Raw genomic sequence first — 16,048 nt, forward strand, 5'->3', positions numbered from 1 at the left:
TGGGGATAAGAAATGTGTGTCGTTGTGGGTGTGAAGATTGAAGGAGAATGTTGACAAAGCACCTGGCACAGCTCAGGGCCTCCACGAGCAGCAGCCTTCACCAGGAACAGGACACCCTCCTCTGCGTGGCCCCTCTCAGAAATGTAGCAGCAGCTACTGTTTTCTCTCCTCCAGGCCAAACATCCCCATTTCCTCCCATTTTCTTTAAAAACAAAATGAAACATGGTTTTGAGATATATACATGTATATATATCTATTTTGTCAGCTTAAAGCAAGCTCCATCCCCACAAGTATCATTGCAAGATATTTCTCTTTTCTCTATTGCTGATGAAAGCTTCTCTCCCCCTCCCCCCACCTCCAGCGGCCCCGCATTGAACCCTCTGGCAAGCTGGGCTACGGGGAAGGCGATAGGAACAGATACTTTCTGGTTGTGCAGTGAGGGGAGGACAGGAGTGCCCCTCGGACACTAGGATGTGTCCGAGAAGCTTCCCTCCTCATTCTGGTAATACGACAGCTCTTCCTCATCCAGGGTCACCCCGCTCTGTCCCCTCCATCCCTTCTCCTGGATTTCACAATTCTGGGTGGTGGCTCCATATGACATCTTCTTTCTAGGACTTGCAAAACTCTCGTGATTGAGTTCCGTCTCCTCAGCTAGTTCATCTTGGTCAATGATTCCACACTTCTCCTCGGAGAGGTTCTCGGGGTCGGCCCACTCCTGTTTCTCCCCAGAGGCAAAGACCCCGTAGAAGATCACGCCACTGTAGTGCACCAGGGCAGCTATGAGGAACACGTTCTGCCATTCTTCACGGGTCTAAACAAGGAAACACAGTACCGATGAACACTGTCACCAAACAAAGAAAAAAAGAGACGAACAGTATGTTCTGGGACAAGAGTAGCCGGTCCCCCCAAAGACAATGTCATGCTTCTTGGAAAGACATGTGTCAGAAGCATGCCCAGGATCCAAACAAAGTTCGAGCATTTAAAAAATTAAAGTTAAGACTACAATAAGAATGCATTTTTTAAATCTTCACCGGAAGACATTTTCTATTATTGATTTTAGAGAGAGAGGAAGGGAGAAGGAGAGGCGGAAGAAGGGAGAAAGAGAGAGAGAAAGAAGTATCACTGTGAGAGAGAAACATCCATCGGTTGCCTAACCACGCACGACCCGAACTCGGACTGAACCCACAACTGTTTGTGCATTTTCAGACGCTCCAACTAACTGAGCAACCTGCCCAGGGCTGAAAATGCACCTTTTAATTTATAAAAATACTTTACAAAATAAGCATCATGTAAAACGCATGCAGCACCATTTCACAGCTCTCTGAATATACAAATGAGGTTTCCACTCACCTAGTAGGTTAAATGAACCTTGCTTTAGGAACCCACCATTTTAAATATCAGCAGTCTCCTTCTTGCTTACTGTTGGCTATGTAACAATTCGAACCGTGAAAATACTCAGAGTTCACTTCAATAGCTTACTATTTAAAATTATATTTTCTGTGTATAATACATCATCAAAAACAATGGGTATTTGTTTTTAAAGTTGGGGAAGATAGTATCTGAGATTTAATTGCCATGTTGTAAATCTTATCATCTCAGGAACCGAGAGGGAAAACGTGGATCCTCTGCCTATAAAAATCCCCAAATCCCACCTTTCTTTTTCTATCAAAAAATAAGGAAAATTACATGGAAGGTCATCAGTGGGAAGGGGGAGAGGGGAGGATGAGCGAAAAGGTACAGGGAATGAGAAGCATAAATAGTAGGTACAAAATAGACAGGAGGAGGTAAAGAATAGTATGGGAAATGGAGGAGCCAAAGAACTTATATGTACGACCCATGGATGTGAGCTAAGGGGTGGGAGGGATGCAGGTGGAAGAGGGAGGTACAGGGTGGAGGGAAGTAAAGGTGGGAAAAATGGGACAACAGTAATAGTATAATCAGTAAAATATATTTTTAAAAAATAAGAAAAAATGCCCTATATTTTCTTCTCCAACAAGCTGGAAGAATATCTGAAGTCATATTTGTAACAGGCAATCTAACTTAAAAAAATAGTTGGCTAAAAACTGCATAACATCAAAAAAATTCTTACTTATAGAAAGCAGCCTCCTGAAACCTTTCCAGTGACAGAGACTAAGAAACCACGTGGCCTGTGCTTGAACTTTGGATGGATCCAGGATCCTCTACTGCCAACCACCCTGGTGTAAATACAGAAAGGCTCAGTAGCAACCCAGTGTCATACCCTTGTAGGGTCTTAGGAAGGGCCATTAGTGTCTTGTTTATTTTCTTCATAATAAGGAAGTAAACAGCACTAATATTTTTATGCTGGAAGATGTTAAGCAAAAGATGGAAATTGGCTATAAAGTTTAAATACTTAGAATTGTAAAACGATCTGGAGTAATTTATTCATCCTGAGTTGATTGCCTCAGTTCTCTCTCTCTCTCTCTCTCAACAGTATGGTGTTTGTCCCCACCATACACACACACTTTTTATTTGTCAGGTCAGAAAACATGGAACCCAAATTAACCAGTCCTGTTGCCATCAATATACAACAAATTACAGAAGAAGAAGGACCAGGAGGAGGAGGAAGGGGAAAGAAAGATGGATGGATGGGTGGAAGGAAGGAAGGAAGGAAGGAAGGAAGGAAGGAAGGAAGGAAGGAAGGAAGGAAGGAAGGAAAAGAGCCCTGGCTGGTGTGGCTCAGTGGATTGAGTGCAGGCCTGTGTGAACCAAAGGGTCGCCAGTTTGATTCCCAGTCTGGGCACATGCCTGGGTTGAGGGCCAGGTCCCAGGTGGGGGGTGCATGAGAGGCAACCTCACATTGATATTTCTCTCCCTTTCTTTCTCCTTCCCCTCCCCACTCCCTAAAAATAAATTAATAAAAATCTTTAAAAAAAAAGAAAAACAAAAGTTCAAATGACTCGGGCCAAAAACATACACACGTACAGGCTAGGATAGGGCTTTGAAATCTCAAATCTGTGCAATATTTCAGTCCTGTGATACTCATAGCCCAAAAGGAGACCATTACCTTGTGCTTGGTCATTGCACCAACGATGAGGGGACAGACCATGCCAGAGAGTGTTCCCACTCCGTTTGAGATGCCCATGAGGATGCTGGCATAACGGGGGGCAATGTCCAGGTGGTTGACATTAAAACCTGCAATGAAGCCCAAACCTCAAAATCAGAGTCAAGACCAAAATTTCAAATAGGCTCTAAAAAATATTTAGCTTCCCCCAACTCTCATCAATCTAGGTGGTTTCTTCTAGCATATGACTAATGGATAACTCTACTAATGGACTGAGTATTGTCAGGCTGTGCTGCACATAGCAGAAAAATGTCCTGTGATTGATTAGCAATGTCTACCATGGAAAATTATGGCACCTGTAACATGTAAGGTCAGAACTCCAAACTAATGGCATTTTAGGAAATACCAAAAAGCAGAAAGCCTGGATTACATTTACTCAGAGGAAACAATCACATTCAATGTGATTGGAATCAAACTGCCTTCCAATATGCTCCCAGGCCTCCCAGGGCCCCACCCACTCCCAAAAGGCCACTCTAGGTAAGTTTGCCTTGGCCAAATAGGACAGGCACTTTTGAAATAATACAAATGCAGAGACATTGGCAGAATCCTCTGTAATTTACAAAACACCTTCATGTACATACTTGATTTGGAGTCCATAAATTTGGATTTTAATCTTATTTCTACTGCTTAAGTCATTTTTAGGCCTTTGTTTCCTCATCTCTAATATGGGGTAATATTACTACTTAAGTCATAAAGATGCTGTAATATGAGACCCAGGGGAAGTATGTATGTGAGCGCCCATGTTAAATAACTAAGCTCTACTAACTACCACTAGTATCACTATCGTTAACTACCACTATCACTACCATTACTGCCACTGCTCCCACTGTGACATTGTTACTAGGCAAGTCTCTCCTATTGAGGTTTTCTGTCAAAAGATAACGCTGCAAGGAGTGGTATGACAATACCTCACTATTCACCTGTTTATCGGGAGAAGAGAATGAATGGAAAGCTTGGGGAGCATGCGGAGCGAAGGCAGGGCAAGGGCCAGGCTGTGGAAGGGGAGGCTTTGGGCCCTGAGAACCAACTGTACCAATTGCCAGGGGTGCATTTTAGAGTGAGACGGGCCTCCCCTGGCAGCTTCACTGACATGCAAACCTGGACAAGGGATTCACACTTTCCGAACCTCGCCTTGTTCCTATATTAACTGGCGTAACCATTCTTACAGAACTGGTGTAAGAACCAAGCAAAATAATGTGTGTTCATTACATGGCACATACAGGTGAAAACCAGCACGTGTGTTTTTTCAGGTGGGTATCCATCTGTCTTGTCTACCGCTGTTTTCCCTGAACTGGCAAAGTGTCTGGCACATAGTAGGCACTCAATCAATCATTATTTTATTGGTTATCAACTTGAGCTATAAGACTACAGCAGGGGGTTGTAACTTCTATTTCTTCACATTTTTGTTTTTCCCTACTTTGCTTTTTAATTCTCTATTCTATTCAAAGAACCTGAAAATAAGATTTAAATTTTTTTTCTAATGTGGCACACTGGCTGGGGTTTTTTTCCTACCTCCATTCAGGAAAAATTTTGAGAAAACCATTTTTTCTAATAAATGTGCTGTCTCTTTCACATCAAAGTGGCAGACAATTAGAACATATTAGAAATATTATTATTTATAATAATATTATAAATTATTATTTATAATATTTCTAAGTATTCTAATATATTACTCTAATATATATTAGACTTTAATAGAGTAATATATTACTCTAATATATTAGAGTAATTAGAAATATTAGGAAACAGCTGCAAAATTAATTAATCTTACTGTTGATTTCAATGTCATAAACACTTTATTAGAAAAGAAACCAGAGATAAGAAGCAATTAATATGACTGTGGAGTATTGTATTCTGATACAAAACTAAGTCCGGGCACCAGAACTCACTTAAAGATAATGTGAGAAAAGCCATTTAGGTTTCTCACTGCACAATCCTGGTATTCGGGGTGGAGGGGGGGGCAGGGATCACTGAGAAACTGAGATATTAATAGACATTTTTTTGTAGCAGACAAAAAAATATTTTTTGTATACAAGCTGGGAAAGTCTGCCTTCTCTACACAGGATATTTCTCAAAACAGGCACCACCCATTCCTCGTATCTTTCAATGCCACCCGTCTCCACTCTCTTTGTAGACAGACTGTCTACAGTCTGTTCCTAAGTTGCGCCAGTCTTCCTTGGCATCCCTATTAACTCCTCAGGAAGTTGGCAAATAGCAGATCCTGGGGAACTCTTGCCCGCGTGGCTGTAGTCCTTCCCGTCGTACCACTGTCAGTTCAGACAAACTGTCTTCAGTCCCAGCCACTTCAGTCACCTTTCCAAGCCCCAGGGTCCTCACTGGCCAAGTGGACATAACAATACCCTTCTTGCAGGCTTACTACAGGGACTGAATGAGACCATGTCCAAAAAATGGCTAGCTCAGAGTAAGTGCTAAAAAAAATGGGCAGCTGCTGTGATTTGGAGTACTGGGTTTCACTCCTTCTGATTGTGGTTTAGTTGGCCATCTGGGAGCAACACGAACCCAAACATTCCAAAATCTCTGTGAACAGGATGTGAATCTCTTTTGCATCACAAGGCTATAGGGAAGGTATTCTTCAACATCCTACTGGAAACAGCCACGATTGCTCTGTTCCTGCTACCAAAGCTACGGACCATTAAGCAACAGCGGCAGTTTCACTGACGAACTTACTATAAAGACAGAATCTAAGACCTGCACATGCTGAATCAGAACCTGCATTTCTCAAGATCCTAGGGTGATTTGTATGTACACTTAAGTGTTAGAAGGACAAGGCCATAGTGAATAATAATTAAACAATAAGAGTGAATAGTTATTAATTTTGTTATGCCTCTCACATTGGGCTGAGAGTTTCAAATGCTTTATCTCCACTAGAAGGTAGACTATTTATAAGAACAGAATCTTTTTGTTTTTCAAAGCAATATCCCCGTGCCAGAAACAGTGCCTGATTTGTGGGACTTGTGAGTGAAAAATGCATAAATTATCTCAGTTTGTTGGGACCTCACCACAGCCCTATGGCTGTGGCCTTTCCATTTCTCCAATCTCTAATAGAAGAAATTAAGGCTTGAGAATTCAATAACTTGGCGGCTTTTTCTTTCACAAATAGTAAGTAGTCAAGAGAGGTCTCAAACCCAGATCTATGTACACCCATGTTCTCAGCTGCAGGCTACTTTCAAAGTAGACATTTTTTCCTAATTTAACTATTCACCAGATTTATTTTGATAGGATGCAGCCCCTATTTCAGGGTAGTTTAAACCAGAAGTTCCATATTTTTCTGTTCTGGAATATTACCACTCTGATTTTTTTCAGCAGCCTGGAATGATGGGAAGGGCATAGGCCTAGAGCCCTTTAAATCTTCCTTTGCCACCAGCTGTATGACCATAGGAAAGTACCCAACTTTTCTGGGTTTTAGGTACCTCATGAGCAAAACAGTGATATTACTATTTGCTTCCCATTGTCATAAGATAGGCACACTGTATGTAAAGTGTTCTGTAAGCGATCATTTTTAGTATTACAGCATGTTTTAAAGGTGGAAGAATGACTGAATTTAACTTCTTTACCCAGTTTTGCATGGGGATCTTCTGAAGCCTGTAAGACATGACATGACAGTGCTCTGACCTCTCACGCACAGCCGACTGCGGTCTGCTCTTGTACAACAGGGATGCTGGCAGCCCCGAGGGTAGCTGCGAGAACTAGAGGGGTCAATACACACACAGGGCTTCGAACAGTCCGACACAGAGTACGCAGATCAAGGTCAGCGCTCGCCGTCACTGTTATTATTCTTACTACCTGTCCTAACCTGGTTCAGAAAGTCGCTTCCTCTCTCTGCACCTGCATTTCCTTGTTTGGAAAATGAAGGCCACAGAGTAGACAAAATCTAGAAAAGCTTTCCAGTCTAAAAAATGTCTGATCCCATGACTAGATGTCAAATGAGCTAATACGAGCAGTTCTCCAGTCAGAGATGAGTCAAGGAGAAGGGTCACTGGCACTTTGTGCCTCTTTCCAAAACGGAGAAATGACAGGCAATTCCAGCTTGACTGGGCTCCTAAGCCCCGTCCTTAGTGAACTCACAAAGTCACCCCCACTAGATGAAATTCTTTAGCCAGTGCCTTCTGCTCCTTAGGAAGGGCCCGCCTACTCGAGGAAGGTGATCCAGTATGTTTTTCCTTTCTTCCTCTTCAAACTTGCTGGACCTACATACAGAAAACATTTGGAAACCTAGAGGACACTTTACCTGAAATAGCGAAGCCACTAAATCCCACGGCAAGCACCAGAAAGGAGATGGCCACCCCTTTGGTATGGGAAAAGCCAACCACCAGGAGTAAGGTTGCCTCCATGCCGAAACCTGCGAATGGAAACAGCAAAGGTAAAAAATGTCTTGTCAGTCAGCCCAAGTTCATGAATTTCTTAAATAAGAATCTATATTAATATCTCCATGGACTTAATTTTCAGCACATGCTTTCTGGCACAGTGCTTACAGTATTACCCGGGTGTTTCTGGCTACATGACTATGCTGCCATCGCCCAGGCATCCTGTGAGTCTTCTGATGTTATCGGGTGCACCTCGAACACCCAGTAGTCCAAAGAGACTCCAATGAAGTCCTGGGGTGAGGGGTGTGTATGATCAGTTGCTCCACAGATAGTTGCCCCTGTCATTTCTAAACACTAAAACTCCTTTATATTGCCAATGAGTCCCTTTTGGTTGTATGGTATGGCCTCTCACAAAAAAAATAAAATGGCAATACTCTAATATTGATTGCTGAAAGTGACTAGAAAGCTATAATGAATATTTGAAGCAAAAAGCACAAAGCAAAATCCTTCCCTTTCAGAAGTGCACCAAGCTCTCAGGTGTCCGTCTAAAAGCTACAGCATATTAGGGTGGTAGGATTGAGGGTGGGAGGTGGGTGGGTGGAAAATGGAGACAACTGTGCTTGAACAACAATAAAAAAAAAAAGCTATGACATATTTTCACAGAAGATGCATCAGGATAAAAGTACTTTCTGTTCCTTTCATTCAGAATAAGTGACTCCTCCACAACAAAAAAAAAGATGAGGAAATTCTAGAGATGTTCCTCTCACAAACAAAAATAAAACAACACACACACACACACACACACACACACATTCAGCCAACAGCAGACAGAGGGTGGTATAAGTACCATTCCCAGGTATAAAGTGCCCTAGCAAATGGAAGATAAGAATGTGTCATTCTGAAGACCGTCTGCTGATTCCAGACATCTCCCCACGCCTGTCCTGTAGGTACCTCAAAGACAACATGCTCCTATCAAGTCTCCGTTCTCCTATTTTTTACTCATAAACAAACAAGGCAAATCACCACAACCATGCTCTTTCTTCTTTTGTAAATTAATCTTCTATCCACCCGTGTTCAGAACCCAGACTTTGGAGTCAGTCAGGCCTGCGTTCAGACTCCACCTCAAACTCACTCGTTGTGTGACTTTGGACAAGTCACTTCACCTCTTTGATTCCTCATCCCCCAAAACAGAGCGAATCATACAACCTCACAGGGCACTCTGGAAGATTACATGAAATTGGGTACTTGAGGTATTGAGTGCTGTCCCTGGTACATGGGCACAGCTCAACAAACGGAAACCAAAATTCCAACACAGAAATCTCAAAATCTCCCCCTTCCTTGGTGTTTAGCTAAGAACCTGTGGGCTCAGCCTCAGAAACAGCTGTCCAAACCAGCTTGCCCTCTCCCCCTCTGCCGCTGTCCTAGCCCCGGGCCCCATTACCTCTCACCCAGCCAACTTCAATAGCCTCTTCACTGGTCTTCCCACATCTTCTTCCTCTGCACCATGGTGTACATCACTGTCCTTCTAAACCACAAGTCTAATTAGCTGTCCCTTTACTTAAAACTTTCGTCAAGGCTTCCACATTATTAGTATAATGTTTCAGAACAAGTCCCTCCTGCTGTTCTTGTTTCACCTTCTGCCAGCCCTCCCATGCCCGCCCACCAGCTAGCCCACGGACAGCCCTCTGCCAAGGTCACACAGGGCTGTCAGCTATTTCCTAATCACAGCACTGTTGGATGCCGATATGTATTTTCACGGGCTGTTCCTTCACCTGGGATACTCCTCTCGCACCACTATTGCTCTTTTTCTGGAGAAATCTTATCCTTGAAAGTCCAGTTCAAATATTACTTCCTCTAGGAAGCTTTTCTGACAACCCTGCACTCAATCACCAGTGAGACTGGTATCTCTTTCTTCTCATTTATCTTACAGAACTTTTCAACATTGCCTTGTAATTTGTCACTCGTGTTTCTGCACGCGCCCCTCCCCCCACTAAACTGTGATATTTCCCAAGGGAAGTACCGTATAAAGTACAGAGCCTGGCTAACAAGTAGTGAACACTCAATAGATGGACTAACGCAAAGGGAAAAAAGGAGAATCAAAGTAATTAAGTTGAAATACAAGCACTTTTTGTAAACCTTGATAAGTTGCCTACCTTTCTGAGTTCATTTCCTCTAAACTATCATAGAAACGAAGCAAGCATCAATAATTGTTTTTGATGGACCTCTAAAAAGGATCAATAAAATCATGGGCCAAAGGTGTTTTTTAAACCATGGGCTTGATATCATTGCTACCAAGTCATTGCCATTCATTTTGTTTCAGCAACTTAATTTATACATAGGGCAAAGTTCTAGTGTTTTATATACTCACTATACATGTTTCAGATATGGCCTGTCTTGAATAACAAGACACATGGATGAAACTTCTTTTATCTTAATGGTCTCAACAAAGGTTTTACCAGAAAGTTAGCAAAGACATTGTGTGAAGAATAAAACTTGCAAGTGATACACTGACTCATCTATAAGAAGAAGAAAAAAAAGATCTTTGCTAAATGGTAGATTTCCAAGGAAAAAAAAAAGAATTAAGGGCCTAAATGGTCTCTGTCTATAGTGAAAGTGCTAGAAATAGGACTATATGTTTCAGGAGCTTAAGGGTAGAATAGGAACTTCAGGAGTAATCAAGAGACTCTTGAAAGTGAACCTATTCAGAGCTAAAACAAGAAAAAAATAGGATTTAAATGCCTGATAAATGTTTTCATTTCATATTGAGACAACTTGAAGTCATACAGACCACCGATTCAGCCAGACTAGAATTCTGACCTTCGTCACACTTCACATGACTCCAGAGGGAGGTATGAGAATTTGACAACCGTCTTTGAGGATCTTGGAGATGCACCCTGACTCAGAATAAACTAGAACAGAGCATCATGGCTTAAGGTGATCTGATCGCTTTAAATGATTCTAGCAGCAAACACCTCCTGCCCACGGAAAGAGAAGATGACTGACTCCAAGAAGTGTGTGTCTTCTCAGATGAAAAGTGTCATATATGTGTCTTCTTAGGAAATATGAAACCAACTGAAATTCTCTAGACAATCATGCAAATGCTTCATCATGTCCATATCAATCTGGCTCATTCGGCAATGGCACAAAACTCTACCTTCAGGTATTTATCTCTAGTCTAGCATCTCTGCAGCTAAGCAAAGAGGGACAATTGTGGGGTGTTTTTTTTTAATTTTCTATGTAGAGCTCACTGTTTCTGTTATATCAAAATATAAAATCACATGAAAAGACATGTGAAGCAGGGTTTTTTTGTTGTTGTTTGTGTTTCTTTTAAAGATCAAGTTGAGGCTGGTGAGATTCTACATATGCATTCCAGTTTCTGAGCAGAAGAGGAAGAAGAAGTGGGGGTGGGGAGGGGAAGGAGATTACTCTCAACAAGCACTTTGGTACTACTTAATTTTGAGAGTTCTCACCAACAGCAGCAAACACTGGCATTTCCGTTTATGCAGAAACAATGGCCAAGGTGATGGAAGCAAAACTGAATATGAACAAGACACTCCTATAAAAACAGGTTTAGAGTCCACAGGGCATCTGTCTTTAGAAGAGGTTGTGCAAGTCTAGTTTAATCCAGAATTTTCTTCCAAGTTCCAGGTTTAGAGGGTGCATACTTCTGGCTGTAGGAAATACAATTGAATAGTGGATATTTATTGAATGTCTCCATTGGAAATCTTCTGTTTTGTCAGTGTCTTGAACACAGGAGGAGGAGGGGCACTAACATATGTTGGACCCATGCTGGATTCATGTCTATGCTGTCTCGTTGAACCTTTATAACAATCATCTGAGGTCAATATTATTATTCAGATTTTAAAGAAGACAGTTAGGCTTGGAGAACTTAGAAATCTACCCACCTCCCTCTACCTCCACTGATACTAGTTCAGTTCAAGCCACCATCTTCTCTTGACAGAAAAATGAAATAGTTTCTTAGCTGGTCGCCTTTTTTACTCTGGTGTCATATGTTCAGTTACACAGATTTGAAAATGTAAATCAGACCACGTCCCTTTTCCTGCTTTAACCCTCCGTCTGCTTCCCAACTGCATTTCAAATAAAACCCGAGCCCTGCGTACGTTGACAAGGCCTCCCAAGAACCGGCCCCAGCCGTCCATTATGCCAAAATATAAAAAGACAGGGGAAAATCTGTTCTTGCCTTTTTCAGGATTTTGTATATGATCTGCCACTTGAGCAAGTCACCCCATCATACCCTAGGTTCTTCACCACAATTGGGCTTAATAATACCACTTGCTACACAGGGCGGTTATGAGGAATAAATAAGATTACATGTGTAAAGAACTTAGCTTCATGGCTGGCACAGAAAGCATTCAATAAATGCTAATTTTTAAAGTACAACAAGAGAGATAATACGACAATGTAGAGTTTTAAGAAGATGATCAGTCACAAACATTGTAGGGGTTCATGACTACCTTTATCTACCTCTTTTGGAAAATCACCCAACTTCTACTTTGCCTTTGCAAAATGAAAACATAAAGCAGGGACTAAAGAAAGCAGGGAAGAGAATGGAGTGTGTGTGTGCACTCCTTGCACGAGAATACGTCAGAGGAAAGAAGACTATTCAGAGAAACCGTTTTTCTTATGTTTCTTACTAACATGTGTACGTGTAGATAGGGAAGGCGGAGATAAGGGAATGAACTACATAAGCAAAGAATTCTATATGTGGAAAATGTATGGGAAAGATCAATAATAAACAGATTTCTCACAGGAAATCCTGTTGCCTTAGCTTCACAGCAGATGAAAGAAGCATTCTGCAGGTGCGTATTGATTTACCAACTAGGTTGTCATATCGCAGGCTGCACAAATACAGGCTGGCCGACCACTTGGCGGGGGTGTGAAGGACATTCAAGTATCTGCTAGGGGGCAGACTTAGGGGCTTTTAATATCCTTTCCAGTGATTAGACATAACCTCCAAAACATGCTCTGCAGTTCAGTTTCACCTCTTTCTATAAAAGCTGCTTTAAAGCACCTATGAAATCCACAGTACCTCCACAGTTCATGATTTTTCTGACAGCAGTTGTGGTCAAAATTTTTCTGCTTCTAAAATAATCAGCCAGCTGTCCTCCGATAGGTACAATGATGGTCATGACCATGTGTGGGAGTGCCGACAGGAGACCCACCTGGATGAAGAGAAACAATGAGCTATTCTTTGCTGTTGCTGGGAGATGCGCTGTCCTAATTCCCTGCACACTCACCAAGCGACACTGCCCACCCCCAGCACCACCAAATTCAATCAGCTAATTATGTGGGACCCTGGTGGGCCCGAATTTTGTAATAAATAAACAATGAATAAGTAAATGAGTTTAAGGGTCAACCTACTTGTCTCCTCCACCAGACTGGAAGCCCCTTCAGGGCAGAGACGACTTTCATTCATCACAGCGGCCCCACCGCCCAGCGCAATGCCTGGTGCATGGTAGTCAGACCCTTGGCACAGAGTGAATGGTCGCTGGTGGAACCTCCTGTGGCTTGACTACGTTAGCTCTCCCCTAGTCACTCTGGACAGTCCCTGCAGCTCTGCGGGCATCTACCTCCCCCAGGCTGTCTCTCTTCCCTGGTAGAAGGAGGCTTAACTCTTTTATGGTGATGGTGTCAGTTCCACGTTTCATACCCTCCCTCCCTGAAACACAGGCAACCTAATGGCCGGGGAACACTGAAAAGGGCACTTACACAAGGCAGGGATGGAGACGGGGATGATCTGCCAAATAAGCTTTAAGGTTCTTACTGCTATTCACTGAGTAATTTATAGAAGAAAAAAAAAACCCCTCTCACTGTTAAATCTTTTTATCCTTGTCTAATATGCCATCCTTGAGTTAGCTTCAAAAAAACACTTTGAGGTCGTATAGAACATAAATCTTTAAAAAGCAGCTTACCACAGCTCTGACCCTTACTAAGGAGAAATTAAAGAACTATGTACACTATGCACAAAATGTATGACTTGTCAGACCTCCAGGATTATAAATTACAGGCAGCAACTTATTTTAACATGCAAAGATTTTTCTCAGTAGAAGCGAGAGATTTAAAGTTCGAGAACATCTGATGCATCTATGTGTTTACCTTACTTATTGCAAATCCGAAGACCTCTTCAAAATAAGCAGGCTGACTTATTAACAGCAAATAAAAGGTCCAGCTTCTGCAAAAATTTGCTACAATGATTGCATAGACCGGCAATGATGTGAAAAATTTTTTCCACGGTGTATTAAATTTCTAGAGGGTAAAAATAGGAAGGGATTTTTAGTGAATATATTGACATGTCATTTTTTTATTTATCAATTACAGTTGATATTCAATACTATTTTTTATTAGTTTCAGGTGTACAGTGTAGTGGTTAGATGTTTACATAATTTACAAAGTGATTCCCCTTCTAAGTCTAGTACCCACCTGGCACCATACATACTTATTACACTATTATTGACTATATTCCCTATGCTGTACTTTATATCCCTGTGACTGTTCTGTAATCACCAACTTGTACTTCTTAGCGCTTTCACGTTTTCCACCCAGCCCCTCAACCCCTTTCCCATCTGGCAACCATCGGTTCACAGGTTATTTTTCTTAAGAGGACAATGCAATCACTCAGAGAAATTCTTATAGGGAAGAGAGAGGCAGGTCTTCACCTCTCCGTGGATACTTACACTCAGACTAACCGAGTTGGCTCCTTCCCCTATACTTGTCTCTATGTAGGTCCTCTCCTCATCCGATATCGTCGGATGAGCTGCCGGGCACTCATAGGCCTGCAACAGCCAAAACATGTACCAAATGATGCCAAACATACCTGCAGTTTAAAAAAAAACAGAGAGCTTGATGAGATGGTCTCATTTTCTTCCATCTCTAAATTTTTCAATTTTCAAAATATTCCCAAACAATACTATGCTCAGCTAGGAGAAAGTATTTTGTGGTTATTCACTGATATTTGAAGAAAGATAATGTTCTGCTTCTTAAGAAACTCAAATTTAATATAAATGTTAAATGAATCATAGGTAAACAAGGATTCTTTTCATATGATAAACTTGGGTTAGTAATCTCTATTTTCATAGAGGAAGCGCTTAGCCTATCCCATTATACAGTAAAATACCATCTCCATGAGCCACCCATGGGAACTCATGAAGTCAAACCACTCACCGTAAATATAAAAGACAGAGGCCCAGCCAATGTACTGCACCAGCACGCCCGCCAGGGGCATGGCGATCACTGCCCCCGCATAGGAACCTAGGACAGGAAAAGATTGCAAGATGCTTACCACTCGTCCTGTAAGCCCTTCCTACCCGTTCAGAGTTCATGTGGTTGGGTTGAGGTCAGATCAAACCAGGCAGGAGTCAGAATGCCTCCCTGCAGAGGGACAAGCAAACTCCCAGTGTGCCTTAAAACAGGGCTTCCAGCAGACGAAAGTTAGTAGAATGCCCTTGAACTTCAACCAGGTACCATGGAGAGATTTAACAAAGATCGCTCAGGAACAACAAATTAAAATTAATGACAAAATGGAATAAAAAGATGAGAAAAAGCTGAGAGGAGTCTGAAAAATTCAACCAGGCACAATATTGGGTGCTGAAGACAGCAAGTGAAGAAACACGGATCCGCCTGTCAGAGCTCGTAGTGAGGGTTATCACCTACGTCTTTAAACAAGGGGCTTCAAACTGTTAAAGGATCATGCTTTTGAGAATCTTGTTTTTTTTTTTAAATCAGGAAACAGTTAAATGGCAGGATGACCATCTGCCCCCTTACTTTCTAAATACTTAACCTGGTAAATACCTATATGGGACTGTCTATCTTGTCTAGACAAGGTAACCAGGGCACACACAGGCAGTGACCTGGCCACCACCATCTCCTGCAGATCCGTAATGTCTGCTAGAGAAACATGAGCCCAGCGAACTCCCAATAAATATTAGCCAAATAAAAAAAATAGCTATCTGAAATTTCCTCTGGGCTATGAATGAAAAAAATTCTCACTTCAGAAAAAGTGAGCTGCAAAAGGCAATTTTCTATCCCAGAATGCAATGTCAAGGAAGACCTGTGGGCGGTGGGAGTCTGGGGACCCCAGAGAAAGGGATTAAATCCCATCTTTCCAAACTGGGCCTGACTGGCTATGACAGGCCCAACCTGGAATCCCAAATCTGGACATCACGACACCTGAGGAAGTCTCTCAATCTCTCTAAACCATGTTCCTCAGGAAGAAGATGAGATGAAATCTCTGTGTCAGGCAGTCAACTAAAGGAGCAGATAACCCATGTATGTGAAGATATTTTATAGCTATAATTAGTAATGCATAAAGACCAGCTATCACTGCTACTGTCATGTACAGAATGACAGTGCACTTTTTTTTAACCTCAGACTTCCTCAAAGCAATAAAGCATTCCAGAGCATTCCAGAAAGAGCTATACCCAACTCCATTGTGTGTCTGTAGAGAAAGTGGTCTTCTTCCCCAAACCAAACGCCCTGGGAGAGGGATGGAAGGCTCCTGTTTAGGTGATGCAGAGAAGTGGCCAGGACGGGGAGGATCGGGGGTAACCAGCAACTAAGACGCACTGGGTGCTTTCTGAGTACCCAGCACTGTGCTGGGCCTGTGATTTTACTTAATCTTCTT

At 42.1% G+C, this 16,048-nt stretch overlaps 1 protein-coding gene across 2 annotated transcripts in view; it reads right to left on the minus strand.

Annotated features, from left to right (window-relative positions):
• Nucleotides 1-331: 331 nt before the first annotated feature.
• The window catches only part of SLC17A8 (solute carrier family 17 member 8), a 40,401-nt gene continuing 24,684 nt past the window's right edge, over nt 332-16,048 (minus strand). The window contains exons 6-12 of one of the 2 annotated variants that reach the window (XM_045826561.1): nt 14,590-14,676; nt 14,103-14,242; nt 13,525-13,674; nt 12,458-12,590; nt 7,332-7,442; nt 3,026-3,153; nt 332-811 (exon numbers count right to left, since the gene is read on the minus strand). In XM_045826561.1, coding sequence (XP_045682517.1) covers nt 467-811; nt 3,026-3,153; nt 7,332-7,442; nt 12,458-12,590; nt 13,525-13,674; nt 14,103-14,242; nt 14,590-14,676 — 1,094 coding nt within the window. In that variant the 3' untranslated portion in view covers nt 332-466. The remainder of the gene's footprint in view (nt 812-3,025; nt 3,154-7,331; nt 7,443-12,457; nt 12,591-13,524; nt 13,675-14,102; nt 14,243-14,589; nt 14,677-16,048) is intronic. The other variant, XM_045826562.1, reaches the window with a different exon arrangement.

Source organism: Phyllostomus hastatus, unplaced genomic scaffold (genome assembly GCF_019186645.2).
Source record: "Phyllostomus hastatus isolate PE091 unplaced genomic scaffold, TTU_PhHast_1.1 phas_scaffold_755, whole genome shotgun sequence".
NCBI classification, from domain to species: Eukaryota; Metazoa; Chordata; class Mammalia; order Chiroptera; family Phyllostomidae; genus Phyllostomus; species Phyllostomus hastatus.